The sequence below is a fragment of the Haliotis cracherodii genome, unplaced genomic scaffold (assembly GCF_022045235.1).
Source record: "Haliotis cracherodii isolate W230 unplaced genomic scaffold, xgHalCrac1.p SCAF_14, whole genome shotgun sequence".
Lineage (NCBI taxonomy): Eukaryota > Metazoa > Mollusca > Gastropoda > Lepetellida > Haliotidae > Haliotis > Haliotis cracherodii.
Window position 1 is genome coordinate 26,354,617 of NW_027266269.1, and position 14,771 is coordinate 26,369,387.

Sequence of the window (14,771 nt, forward strand, 5' to 3'; positions counted from 1 at the left end):
CAACCCATTTGGCGTAATAGTCACCAACCACACATATGACTCTGTTGCAGGAAATGGACCTAAGATGTCTACTGCCATTCTCTCCAGGGATGCTCCAACAATGTACTGCTCTAGATTGACTGGTAGCCTTGCGTCGTGCAGAGCAAGTCTTGCACGTACAACAAAGAGACTTAAACTGATCTGACATCCCATGCCAGTAGAATCTTTTTTTTACCTTACAGTTTTCATGTAGGCAAAGTGTCCCCCTGCCTTTCCTGAGTGTGCTTCATATAAAATCTGTTTCTGCAAGGAGCGTGGAACTACTTCCAAAGGGACTGCTGAACCTGTTATCACTTGAATCTGACAATTTACGGCAAAGTACCCCTTCCACAATCTCTAACGAGTCCCAAAGACCCCAATAGACTTTGGTTGTTGTCGACTCACTGGCCAAATCTTCCCATTTAGGTTTGGCTGCATGTGACTCTAGCAGATCAAACGTGGGCTTCAAATCTGGGTCAAACATCTGTTCAGTGTGAATCTTAGACACTGGCTCTACAATGGACCCGTGAAGATTCCGGGGTAGAATAGGTCTTCAGAAACCCATACTTTCCGTAAAAGGCGACTATGCTTGTCGTAAATGGCGACTAACGGGATCGGGTGGCCAGGCTCGCTGACTTGATTGATACATGTCATCGTATCCCAATTGCGTGGATCGATGCTCGTGATGTCAATCACTGGATTGTCTGGTCCAGACTCGATTATTTTTACAGACCACCGTTATATAGCTGGAATGTTGCTGAGTGCGGCGTTAAACAACAAATCAACCAACCAACCAACTCTGCAATGATTTGTGCTAACATCCCTGTTGCTGTGTCTACCCTTCCACACTGCTTGCAAGGTTTTCTAGACATACCATCCGCACTGTCGTATGTCTTGCCAGGACGATGCTCAATCTGAAAATCATACTCGCTCAACAATTGCAACCATCTTGCCAACTGTCCTTCTGGATCCTTGAAATTTAGGAGCCAACGTAATGAGACATGATCTGTGAAAAATCAAGAATCTCCACCCATAAAGATAATGGCGAAAATAATTGATGAAAGTGACAACATCTAACAACTTTCGTCTTGTGACGCAGTAATTTCTTTCTTGTTTAGACAGGCTCTTGTTGGCATAGGCAATAACTTTTTCACTGCCGCCTTGGACCTGTGATAATACAGCATCCATGCCAAAGTTGCTCGCATCTGTGTCTAAGACGAACTGATGATCTGTGTCACTTGTATAGGCCAGGACAGAGGCAGAAATCAACTCTTCCTTCAAATAGGTTGAAAGCTTCGTCACATTCTCGACACCAGGTTAAGATAAAATTCTTCTCTGTCAGACAATGGAGGGGTCTGGCTATATCTCACTCACATTGCTAGGTATCTCTCACACTCTCTACCCTTTGAGGATCTGTACTCATTCCGGCTGACACAGCGTGCCCCAAACAAGGCATCTGTCCCTTGAAGGAGTGACACTTTGAGGGTTTCTTCTTAAGCCCAACCTCTCGAAATCTGTCAAACACTGTTCTCAGTCTCGACAGCATCTGTTCAAAAACATTGCCAAAAACAATAACATCATCAAAAATAAACCAGCAGAATCTCCCAGTGCAGGCCTTTCAACACTTGTTCCTTCAAGCGGGAGAAAGTAGACGGAGCATTGCAAACAACAAAATGCATTACCCACTATTGAAAAAGGCCACTCCTTGTACAAAATGCAGACTTTTGCTTCGCTTCCTCGTCTAACTCTGCTTGCCAAAACCCACTAGCAATGTCCATAGTTGCATAAAACTGGGAATTATTCAGAGTATCCAGTGTCTCATCAATTCTCGGAATCAAAGGGCTTCTTTAATCGTCCGGTAATTCAAATGACAGTAATCGCAACAAAATCTCCACTCTCCTGAGCTCTTCCTTGCCATGACAAAATGGGAGGCAACGGGACTTGATGAAGGCTCGAGAACTTTCGCACCAACATGTCTTGATCCATTGTATCTGCAGTTTCTTGCTGTACAATTGGTAGGAGGCAATAATGCTGTCACACTGGTGTGGCGTCCCCTGTGTCGATACTGTGTTTAACTATACTTGTCTTTCCCAGTTCCCTGGAGTCAGCTGCAAACACATCATTACCGCTATTGCTGTGTTCCCCCCTTCCACAGTCATTTTGTTTGTTTGTTGTTTCACGCTGCACTCAGCAATATTCCAGCTTTACATCGCGACGGTCTGTAAATAATCGAGTCTGGACGAGACAATCCAGTGACTGACACAATGAGTATCGATCCACGCAATTCCGGATACGATGACATGCATCAACAAAGTCAGTGAGCCGGACCACCCAATATTCGCCTCTTACACCAAGCATAGTCGTCTTTCACGGCAAGCATGGGTTGCTGAAGACCTAAGTTTGATATCATTGACAGGTCACTGTATAAACAGAAGGCTCAGAATAAAGAAATAATATATATTTCTTTCTAAAAAATAGTGTATAAATCATATTTTAATTTGTGACTGTTCGATCATGGTAAACAGTGGTAAATATAAGTCATGGCCAATGTTTACCATCTGCCAAAGAAGACAGCATGCCAGTTTGGACCAGACAATCCAGTGATTGACATCATGAGCATCGATCCACCCAATTGGGATATGATGACATGCATCAACCAAGTCAGCGAGCCTGACCACCCGATCCGGTTAGTCGCTTCATACGACAAGCATAGTCACCTTTTACGGCAAGCATGGGTTGCTGAAGACCTACTCTACCCTGGATTCTCCACGGGTCCCACGCAATTGGGACACGATGGCATGCATCAACCAAGTCAGCGAGTCTGACCCTCCGATACTGTTAGTCGCCTCTTACGACAAGCATGGTCGCCTTTTACGACAAGCATGGGGGTCTGAAGACATATTCTATCCCGGATCTTCACGGGTCCATTACAGAAAGAAAAATTTGGAAGAAAAACTTGAATTAGAAATTGAATAATTGAAATTAAAAAGTGAGTTTCTGACAATGAAAATTAACAAAGTAGCAGAATAGATTGGTACAGCTTATGTCTTGCAATTAGGAAACAGGAATCCATAATTGGTGCATTCTTTGCCTACCATGTTAGAAATCGTTACATGAAAAGAGGTTGATAGCAAACTGTTCCCTATATCTCAATCCCGTTGCGACCCGTGAAGATTCCGGGGTAGAATAGGTTTTCAGCAAACCCAGGCTCGCTGACTTGGTTGATGCAGGTCATCGATCCCAATTGCGTGGATCGATGTTTATGATATTAATCACTGGATTGTCTGGTCCAGACTCGATTATTTACAGACCGCCGTCATATAGCTGGAATATCGCCGAGTGTTGCGTTAAACAAGAACAAAACCATCTTTGGCTACCATGAAAGGAGGTTGATTGCAAATGGTTCCCTATATCTCAATCCTGTTGCTGCAGTTGCGATGGCTGGCAGAGATTGCCTCTGTACTCAAGCTGTCGGTGTTGGCTGTTGTTTCCATTTAGAGCTGGCACAGGTAAATTCCTGTCCTTGCTGATGTTACGTGGTTCTCATCCATTGCAATGCTTTCAGTTTATTGCAACGGGTCTCACAAGCATGGCCGAACATCGTTCATATTCATGCCAAGCCCCTCACGTGAAGATCTGGGAGAGAATAGGTCTTCAACAACCCGTGCTTGCCGTAAGAGGCGACAATGCTTGATGGAAGAGGCTGCTAATGGGATTTGGTGGCTCGTTGACTTGGTTGATGCATGTCATCGTATCCCAATTGCGTTGTGTGCATGATGTCAGTCACTGGATTGTCTGGTTCAGACTCAGTTTTGTTTTACAGACCGCCGTCATCTAGTTGGAATATTGCTGAGTGCAGCGTTAAACAACAATAAACCAACCAACCCTCACATCATAATATGAGTTGTGTGCTCCTCAGTGCAGTGCACATTTATATCTTTAGGGCGCTTCTAGCATACATCAGGACAACCTTTCATGAATGCGTGAGTCAAGTTGTTTCTGTTTCTTTTTTTCACTGTTTCAAAAGTATTGCATCGGAATGACGGGCCAGCATCCTTCAAGACAGTGGATCAGTGCAGCATTCGAATCACTGATCATTACTGCTGTAAGCTGTCAAAAGTTGGCTGCCCTTTGACCATGTTTGTCAATCCCATTTGCGTGGATCGATGCTCATGGTGTCAATCACTGGATTGTCTGGTCCAGACTTGATTATTTACAGACCGCCGTCATATAGCTGGAATATTGCAAAGTGCCGTGTAAAACAACAAACCAACAACCATGTTTTGGGAACATAAATTTATGAACAAAATTAACAGAGCGGAGTGCATTACCCTTGCCGCCCGTGTTTCAGAAGGTGCTGTTCCCAAACCATCAGCATCTATATATGTACACAAAAATCTTACATCAACAGATGCTAATTTTACTGCCACATTTCACCACAAATGATACGCCATCACCTATTGGTAATATTTATGGTATAACGGAGACCATTAAATAATATTTATTTTATGGTCTCTGAGTATAGATCATACATATGGAGTATCACATATTTGTCAATGTACACAATATATTAAATTTAATATTTAATTTTAACATCACTATTTACATAAACTGAATCATATATTGTTCAAGGGCGGATCCATCATTCTTAAAAAGGGAGGGGTAGAATATGTCTTCAACAACCCATGCTTGCTGTGAAAGACGACTATGCTTGTCGTAAGAGGCGACAATCAGGTGGTCAGGCATCATGACATAAAACAACAGAATGTCTGGTCCAGACTCAGTTATTTACAGACTGACGTCATATAGCGGGAATATTGCTCAGTGCGGAATTAAACAACAAATAAACAAACAAATTATTTGAAAACAAGAAACTGAACATCCACCTTGCACCATATCTAGAATTTGAACAAAATTAAAATGATTTTGTTCATGACTGAATCAATAAATGAAACTAATTCCATTAACGATGACGTCACCTGGAGGCTGCTAAACAGAATATCACACCCTGGGTACGAGAGCTGGGACGGGTAACTCGGGTACACTGGTCGTGGTTAAGTCACATGATATATTCTTTAATGATGAATACTCACTATAGTTTAGTGGTTACACTACAAGTCGCTAATGTTCGCATTTCTTTCTGACGATGCACACATTCCTTTTGACTTGTATATGTTTGAGAAAAGATAAAGCTTCAGTCAACTTCAGTGTAGGCAGGATCTGATCATTGGATATGTGCGGTAAAACACTTCACAATCAGGCATTTTGTTTCCAACTCTTGAGACCTGCAGTGGGTACCCGGGTAGGGTCGGGTAATAGGGGTCGGGTACCCGGGTGTAAATTTGGACTCATCCCAGCCCTACTGGGTTCAATGGGAATAGGTCAACCGACGTACATCAGTTAGCATGTGCTAACATTGGTCAACTGAGGTTAACCTGGGTCATACCATGGTCAACAAGGGTTCCCCTGGGGTAATCCAGGGTTTTGACATCAAACACAAGACCTGTGAAGATCTGGGGCAGAATAGGTCTTCAGCAACCCATGCTTGCCGTGAGCAACGACTATGCTTGTTGTAAGAGGCGACAATCAGGTGGTCAGGCTCGCTGACTTGGTTGATGCATATTATCGTATCCCAATTGCTTGGATCGATGCTCATGACAACAAACACCGGAATGTCTGGTCCAGACTCGATTATTTACAGACCGCTGTCATATAGCTGAAATATTGCTGAGTGCGGCATTAAACAAAACAAACAAACATCAAACACAAGCATTGTCTTTACACAGGACAGTTTTGATGTTTCCTGCCAATTCGCTTTTGGTATCTTTACATTATCACTTTGTTACCTCCCTGTTCATCAAATTGACTAATCCAACAGTTTTACAAAAGATATCAGTGTTACCTTGATGGAAGAAGAGTTAATTCAACAACTGGGGAGAACAGGAGGTTAAATCATATTGCACTGTTTACCCGGTATCCTCCCAAAACCTCTACTGCCAAAACATCTACAGACTGAACATTCGTCATGGCCCACTGCTGACTATTTATTACCTATTAGTGGAATGGAACAGTCCAAAGAAATACCGGTAAGAATGTATAAAATATGTATACAAATTCATTTATACAGTCTTTTGTTATATGTATTACATCTACATATAAAAATGCATTTATTCATAGCACATTAAACAGATATAGCACATTAAAATGCAAACATTGCTTTGCTCAAATGCCACACAGAATAGGAAAATCTCATGAAGGCAATTTCAAGAGGCAATTTCCAGTCTGAAGGCAATTTATCCAAGAGGTACATAGCACCAATCAGCATCCAAGAACTCCATAGGTGTATTCTGTCCTTGTCTGAACCGATGCTGGAGATGATTTGGTTGGTTGGTTTGTTGTTTAATGCCGCACTCAGCAATATTCCAGCTATATGCAGCGGTCTGTAAATAATCAAATCTGGACCAGACAATCTAGTGATTGACATCATGAGCATGGATCCACACAATTGGGATCGATGACATGCATCAACCAAGTCAGCGAGCCTGACCAACAGATCCCGTTAGTTGCCTTTTACGACAAGCATAGTCATCTTTTACGGCGAGCATGGGTTGCTGAAGACCTATTCTACCCCGGATCTTCACGGGTCTGCCGGAGATGAACAAGTCTGTGGTCAGCTTCTCTATAAACTTGTTCCTGTTGGGTGGGCCGCTCCAAAGTCACTGCGGCCATCTTGCCTTGTCTGCAGCTTCATTCCCCTGTTGGGTGACGATGAGACTGTTGTGGTGATTGTGATTGTATGTACGAGTTCCGTCAGTCAAGTGGTGGTTCCACAGCGACAGGAGAAACCTTGCATCCTCATCCAGTGTAATCTGTACCCATCTCTAACTATATATACTTCTCTAACTACATGAATATATAATCCCATAGGGGGCATGGTGGCCAAGTCGTCTAAGGCGCCGCGATTTGCTGTGCAGAGTTGCGTCCCTTGGGCACGCCGGAAACCTATGATTGTGGGTTCGAATCCCGGTTCGCCCCAATTATGTTTCTAGGTTTGTCAGCACCATACCCGTGCTCGTGGGTTTCACCGAAGTGGTAAACGTCTAAGACCTGCATCACTTCGGGCTTTCCTCCCACACGCCGTGATATAACTGGAATATTGTTAAAAAAGCGGCATTGAACCCAACTCACTCACTCACTATAATCCCTTAGTTGTTGGAGTTAAACAAACTAACCACTGTTTGATCTTAGGTCAAGTTAATTCATGTCATTTATCCCGGCCTGCCTACTACAAATTAATGCCCTTGGGCTGTTCCATTATAAGAACAGGTGAACCCATATGTTCTCTTAACTAAGCGTAGAGGTTTTGGCAAGTAGAAGTTTTGGCATGTAGAAGTTTTTGGGGGATAACTGTTCACCCCCCCAGAATTCAAAGTCCTAAACAAAAGTCCCTGCCTCAATCAATGAGTGCAGATTTGAAAGGATTGGTATTAATCAAAATGAGCTTTTCTCATTATAAACAAACAATGGTATTCATTGTCGAGATATTCGGGGAAAGTTCACGGGGATATTAGTTTCACTTTGTGGAGAAAGTCTGACGAGGAGACAACTCAGTTCCAGCAACTGCTTCGTCGTTTGGCAGCGTTGTTGCTGCTGCTGTTCTTCTTGCTTCTCTTGATCTGGAAGGATGAAACACATGACACTTATCTTCCACAACAAACTGAAATGAAATGAAATGTTTAAACATTTACTTATGACAAATGGCCCCCTGTGAAGATCCGGGTCAGAATGGGTCTTCAGCAACCCATGCTTGTCGTAAGAGGCGGTTGATGCATGTCATCGTATCACAATTCTGTGGATCGATGTTCATGTTGTCAATCACTGAATTGTCTGGTCCATACTTGATTATTTACAGACCGCCGTCATACGGCTGGAATATTGCTGAGTGTGGCGTTAAACAACAAACAAGCAAACAAACTTAGGACAAATGACACTTATCTTCCATAACAAAACAAACTTCACAAACTCAATCTCAAGACCAGTCTTCGGTTTGAAACACGAGTTACTATGTAGGCCTTTCCATGAAGCTGTGTTGTCTAAGACACATCTTAGCACCATGTGTCTCTGCTTGTATTGGAAATAGAAATGTTTTGGAAAGTTCAGAACAAAAATAACACTCACTGGCTTCCTGTATATTCTCTCGGCCTCTCTTCTCTCATCCGAAGTAACTTGCTTGTCATCCAGTGCCTCCAGCGTAGGGATCTTACTGATCACGTAGTACCTGGCAATAACATTGGTTTGTTTGTTTGTTGTTTTACGCCGCACTCAGCAACATTCCAGCTACATGTCAGCGGTCTGTAAATGATCGAGTCTGGACCAGACAATCCAGTGATTAATATCATGAGCATCGATCCACGCAATAGGGATCGATGACATGCATCAACCAAGTCAGAGAGCCTAACTACTCTATTCCGTTAGTCGCCTCTAGTCACAAGACCACTAAGGCATATATTAAGTGAATGGGTGGTGCGTATGGCTTGACGAGGCTTTTAGCACTATTCCAGCAATATCATGGTGGTGGACACCAGAAATAGGCTACTCACATTGTACCCATGTGGGGAATCGAACCCGGGTTTTCCGTGTGACAAACGAATGCTTCAACCACTAGGCTACCCGACCGCCCCTAATATAACTAGTACCCGTGAAGATTCCGGGTAGAATACATCTTCAGCAACCCATGCTTGCCATAAAAGGCGACTATGCTTGTCGTAAAAAGCGACTTACGGCATCGGGTGGTCAGGCTCGCTGACTTGGTTGATGCATGTTAAACTGGTCCAGACTCGATTATTTACAGACCGCCGTCCTATAGCTGGAATATTGCTGAATGCGGTGTTATACAACAAACAACCATAAATTTGGACGTGTCTGGTTTGATGATATATGTACCTGTGTGAATGTGACTGACCTGAAGTCGACGTACTGCTGATAGGATCCTCCGTTGAAGTAGCTGGGGGCAGCTTCGTTGTTCATCATGGACAAAAACTTCAGATTCGGGCACGTCTTTGAAATTGTGGCGACAAACACACCTGAAGAGAAAGAATTTAATTCAGAAATGACTTCATTATTTTATTTTTTTATTCTGGAGGTAAAAATGTAAAAAAAAAATGCATGCTGTGTAAATCTGCCCAACAGATATTCATAATTATATGTTTTTAAATCCATAAACGCAAATACATATTGGAGTCAAGTCTTGTTACATATTACGTCAACAATAATAACTCGCAGACTGCTTACTTAAATATCACACACAAAAAGTGTTGACAACATACAATTTGTATAGCTTTGTACATACAGGTTTGAATAACTTTTCCTGTTAATTGTTAAAGTAATCGCTGCAGCCAGTGCGCGTCAAAACATGCGGTTGTGTACTCGCGGGCAGATGAACACGGAGTACGCTGACCACTGTGTCGGATTAACAAGACTGATTAATGAGTGATTTCGGTAATTCGTTGCAAATTAGGTGTGTCGGAGTCGGAGTGCCAGAAGGTCGGATTAATGGGACTAAATAGCACTGAATCAATCGGTTCCCATCATTTGTGCCCGATAAAGCCGAGTGTCGGATTAACGAGTGTCGGATTAACGAGACTTGACTGTATTCAGTGCAATAACCCAACACGAGCCCCACTCCTTCTTTTATCAACCAATCAAGAGACAGACCTAACTGGTTTTGGTTTACAGAAACATACCTGCATTTAAAATTGCTTTGCTAGCCAATCAAATGCCATGGAATCACTTTCAATTTTTTATAGAAATATGTTTGAAATTTTTTTACTTTCGAAACTACTTTTTGATTTGTTTGACTCCATCAGCTGATGACAGCCTGTAAATTATTAAACCTAGACCAGACAAACCAGTGATTGATAAGATGAGCAAATGTCCATACTGTTGGGGTATGTAGACGCACCATGTGACGGCACATAGTCAGTCCTGTGCGCAGTGCACAGCGGAGAGTTGCAGAGAGTTACTTTGATGGGTGACCGCCCCACACTAAAGCACTCCTTAAGCAATTGACTTTATTCGATATGCCTGTTCACCCAGCAGCAAATGGGTACCCGGAAGGATGATGATCATGTGGCTGTTAACCTTCTTGCCTCGGAGCAGCTTGTGGTGTATACTCCCTAGGGAGTTGAGAATGAAAACAGAACACTGCTTTATTGGGTATATGAGGATTCACTAGGTGAATGGAATCTGGAATAATATGTATAATTAGGCATATTACTGTTGTTACTATCATTATTATTGTTGTTATTATTAGTATTATCAACCAAACCATCAAACCTGATCACATGATTTATTAAGAATGCAACAGTGTTGAACACATATATGATCTTGTTGAACAATAATTCTACATTCTGTAATCTGTAATACCGTATTCGATGTAATAAGCGCCCAGGGCGCTCACAAAATTAGAAATAGGGGGCTCTTGTAACAATAAAATTTTGGTGAAAAAAATATATAAAAATTTGTGGTTTATGCTGACAGCCTGAAATGATACAAAAGAAAAATCTGGGCATATTATACACGACAGATATATTTTTCGAGAATTTAATTGCCCATAATTAAGGTTGCAATATAAGACTTGAGTGCGTAATATACACGAATAAATAAGTCTTGTGTACATTGATAAATCGGAAGAGGTGCTAATTGGGATTGTTCACTAGCCAATATATTAGCAAATATCGCTGCAGGCGCGTATTAGAGTAGGGCGCATATTACATCGAATACGGTAGTACATATCATTATTTCGAAATGCCAACTGCCGATTGAGAAAGAAGTAGTTTTCTATATATAGCATTAGCAGCTTCAACAGTGATGCGTTCGTCATATCAATAAGTACGGAATGTTGTGACTAAGTCCTGACTGACCCAAGGAACACAGGCATGGCGTTATCTTGTCTGTTTGTGTCGGGTGGAGTTAGTTATCAGGGTGATAAACTTAGCTTGTATTATCACGGCTATACCTCATACCAGTAACCACGACAGGAGCATAACTAACTTTGTGAACAAATGGCAAACAGTCATTAGGTTTATAATTTCTTGGTTTACAAAATTCTTGTGTTAAAACAACCTGGTCAGTTGGTGAAAAAAGATGATGGATTAGAAGATTATGTTTTCTGCCTTCCATAGCAGACTCAGGAGAAAAGATATTTGTTTCTCCTCTTTGTTAAAAATTCAAGATGCATACTAAAGTACTCACGGAAATGAAAAAAACCCACTGTTTTTATCGATCTCAGGTTTTAAATAAATGCAGTTAATATACAAAATATATAAATATTTAAACAACTCAATTAGTACTAATTGGGCCTTGGCACAAATACAGCGTATCAAAGGTTTTTATGTCTTTTTATACGTAAAAGTGTGTAAAAATATGAACAAAACAGACTATTATGAAACTGAGAATAACCAGGTGTTTGTAGATCAAGGTGAATGTCCATGACCTATGACACCTTGTCGACAGGTGAAAACAGGTTCTTGAAACCCACGTGCATGTGATTTGTCAGTGGTTAGTGATTTGTGAGTGGCATTGTGGGATAGTGAATCATCGTCAAAATATCAGAACGTAAAGGTAACATATTCCCTGCTCCCTGCTCTCCAACTTACATGTCATTATTATTATGTACATAAACATAACTGTTATTTTTATTGTTGTTTTGATAACTCTTTTCCAGGCTAATTTGCATAATGCCTATAGCCTGTTTCTGCCATGTCAATTTGTACTTATTTTTTTTTGAATGTTGAAAGTGCTTACAAATTACCTCCTGTAAAGTGAATGTTGTATTGAGCACTGAGATAAAACTAGCAAATCCAGACTAGTACTTTTCCAGTTGTTTTGTTATTTCGTATTTCCATCTACATAATGCTTTGTGTTGTTTATTAAATCCAGCAAAACAGTTTTTTTTCATTTCCATGAGTACTTTAAGTTGAAATTTCAAGATAATGATCTTGAAATTTCAAGATAAGTAAAAGGTTTAAGATTATAACTTATCATCTTCAAATTTCAAGATCATTATCTTGAAATTTCAACTTGCTACATATCTTGAAAGTTCAAATTAGCATCTTGAAATTTCAACTTAGTATCTTGAAATTTCAAGAATTTTTTATCAATATACACTTGTGAGATTGCTTGGAGAAAGTGAGTATGGCTATACGCCGGTTTTAGCAATATTCCGGCAATATCATGGCAAGGGAAATCAGAAATGGGCTTCACACATTGTACCCATGTGGGGAATCGAACTCGGGGCTTCTGCATGACGAGTGAACGCTTTAACCACTAGGCTACCCCACTTACCAGATTGCTAGGATACATCCTGAAGTTTCACCATGTACTTGTAACATGGCGAACTGTTTGGGTTAGGATGCTTGCTACTCTGTATGTTGTGGTGTTTGAGATTGGACAGCAGTCTGCCACCTTAGCAACTAGTCCAAAGCCCGAGTCTAGTAAAATTCTGTAATAATTCTGTCTGGTAATAATAGTCCAATTAATATCTGACCCATGAAGATTGGTCTTCAGTAACCCATGCTTGACATTAAAAGGCGACTATGCTTGTCATAAGAGGCGACTAATAGGGTCGGGTGGTCAGGCTTTGACCAATTGCGTGGATCGATGCTCATGATGTCACTCAGTGGATTGTCTGGTCCAGACTCTATTATTTTTCAGACTGCCACCATATAGCTGGAATATTGCTGTTGCATTGTTAAACAACAGACAAAAGTACAGATGGCATGCATTAAATGAAAAACTCAAAAGTATACAAACAGCATGCGTAAATACCAATGAAGCTTTTTCAGCATGCGTACAAAGGAGCTAATTTCTGAAACACAAATATGAGCAAATGTATTTTCCGAGTCTTGCCTTTATATTTAGAACAGTTAAATACATCTAAACATTGTTTCTTTTTTTTTAAATCTTAAAACGTTCACTAATTTTGGAAAAAAATAATAGAGTGATGAATAGATGAATGAAGCAATATTGGTTACTCAATGAAAAATGTAAAAACCCAATTAAAATAGAAACCCTAGAGTAAAAACTCAATTGCTCATAAAGTTATCTGGAGCTCTGCAATTTGGGCCTCATTTGGTATAGGGGTGAGATTGGTCTTAGGACTATCATATTTTGCCGACCCCCTATTTTACATGTTTTATGCTACATTTTTCCATGACCCCTCTCCCTACAATAAAATACCAGTTCCTAAATAATGTTTAAACTGACAAACAAAATAGACTAGAACTGTCATTTTTTTATGGCCCCCATATAGCTGTGATAAATTGTGGCATTGTTTCATGACACGCCCACCACCAACCCCAATCTCACCAGCCCCTTTCCCCAATAATAAATGATCAGTTTCTTACATCATTTACTGTGCCAAATATCCTATAGAAAATAAAATTGGTATCTGTTTCTTTACTTGATGAAATACACCATTTATGTAGTCATAAAATACCTTGCCAAACATTTCACACTTCTCATCAAGCCCATCCATCCACATTTTGAAAATGTTTGGATGAAAATATTTTCTGTATTTATTGTGGCCTTATGGTAACGAAAAGTATATGCATGTTTTATTACCATGGTGACACAAATTAAACATTCTTATTGTATTATCATTGTCACATACCCAGATTTCTTATCTTGTTGTGGTTGACCCAGAGTGTGTTGAGTTCAGGCAGAGGCGGCAGCTTCACTTGGCAGGAGATATTGTTGTGATCCAGGATCAGTGTCGACACTTTGGGGAAGTCACTCATGAAACGTAAATCTCTGACAGACATAAGGAAAAGGCAGACATACAGTTTCACTGTATCACACTAAATGTGTTTTGGTCACATTACATTTCCTGCTTTTTTATTTATCAGGGAACTCCCTGATTAATGAAAAAAAAAACAGTGTTTAAAATAAGCATTTCACATACTTGCAAGTCACTGTATTCCGAAAGCATGGGACGTTGCTCATAATATCAACCACTGTTTTTTTTTCGGACAGACTCAATTAATCTGTGACAAATCTGGAATATGACTAACTGTAGTATAAATCAACAATATATCTTTCAATTACAAACTTCATTTCAATTATTTTTTATCTTTGTTAGATTTGAGGAATTACAATCATTGTCCTACACCAGAAATTCTTTTTAATTCTTATTTACAATTTAATGCTGTTCTTGTCATCAAATTATATTGCTTGTGAGTGCCTTAATACTGACCAATTTGTATGGTTGTCAATCTTGACTGACACCAATTTTCAACATGAATTAAAGAAGTTCTTGCAACATTAATATGAAAATAATGTGGGTCTGTTTGTGCTAAAAAGGATACGTCACTCGGTTGTAGCTTAAATCCAGCTCTTCGATCAATCCTCCGTATTTTTCAGCAAGATCAAAGGGAACTTCAACTAAGTCAAGATATGCCAATGTCCATCTCCTCTTACCCTCCGCCATCTCCACGATATAGGGCGGTGGATTTGACAGCTGACGCCAAATTGTCAGTGATAAAAATAGGAGTGGAGCTTATCACTTGAATCAAGGACTAGTACTTGACTTCCTCAACTCCAATTAAGTGACAAACCTTAAGAAATGGAAACAAGTAGTTCTAATCATTTCCATGAATGTAAGATTCCATGTCGCACGGTTCAACAGTCGAATAACATTGACGGCGACATGGCAGCCACCATTTTGTTCATCACATGACTTGAAAGCGAGACCT

At 40.5% G+C, this 14,771-nt stretch overlaps 1 protein-coding gene across 1 annotated transcript; it reads right to left on the reverse strand.

Annotated features, from left to right (window-relative positions):
• Positions 1 to 4,326: 4,326 nt before the first annotated feature.
• Positions 4,327 to 14,737, reverse strand: LOC139461148 (leucine-rich melanocyte differentiation-associated protein-like). The gene is made up of 5 exons (XM_071242695.1): positions 14,385 to 14,737; positions 13,691 to 13,830; positions 8,981 to 9,101; positions 8,197 to 8,296; positions 4,327 to 7,694 (listed from the first exon to the last, which is right to left on the reverse strand). Exons 1-5 carry the CDS (start codon positions 14,504 to 14,506, stop codon positions 7,626 to 7,628), a joined length of 552 nt encoding a protein of 183 aa, XP_071098796.1. The 5' UTR covers positions 14,507 to 14,737; the 3' UTR covers positions 4,327 to 7,625.
• Positions 14,738 to 14,771: the final 34 nt, after the last annotated feature.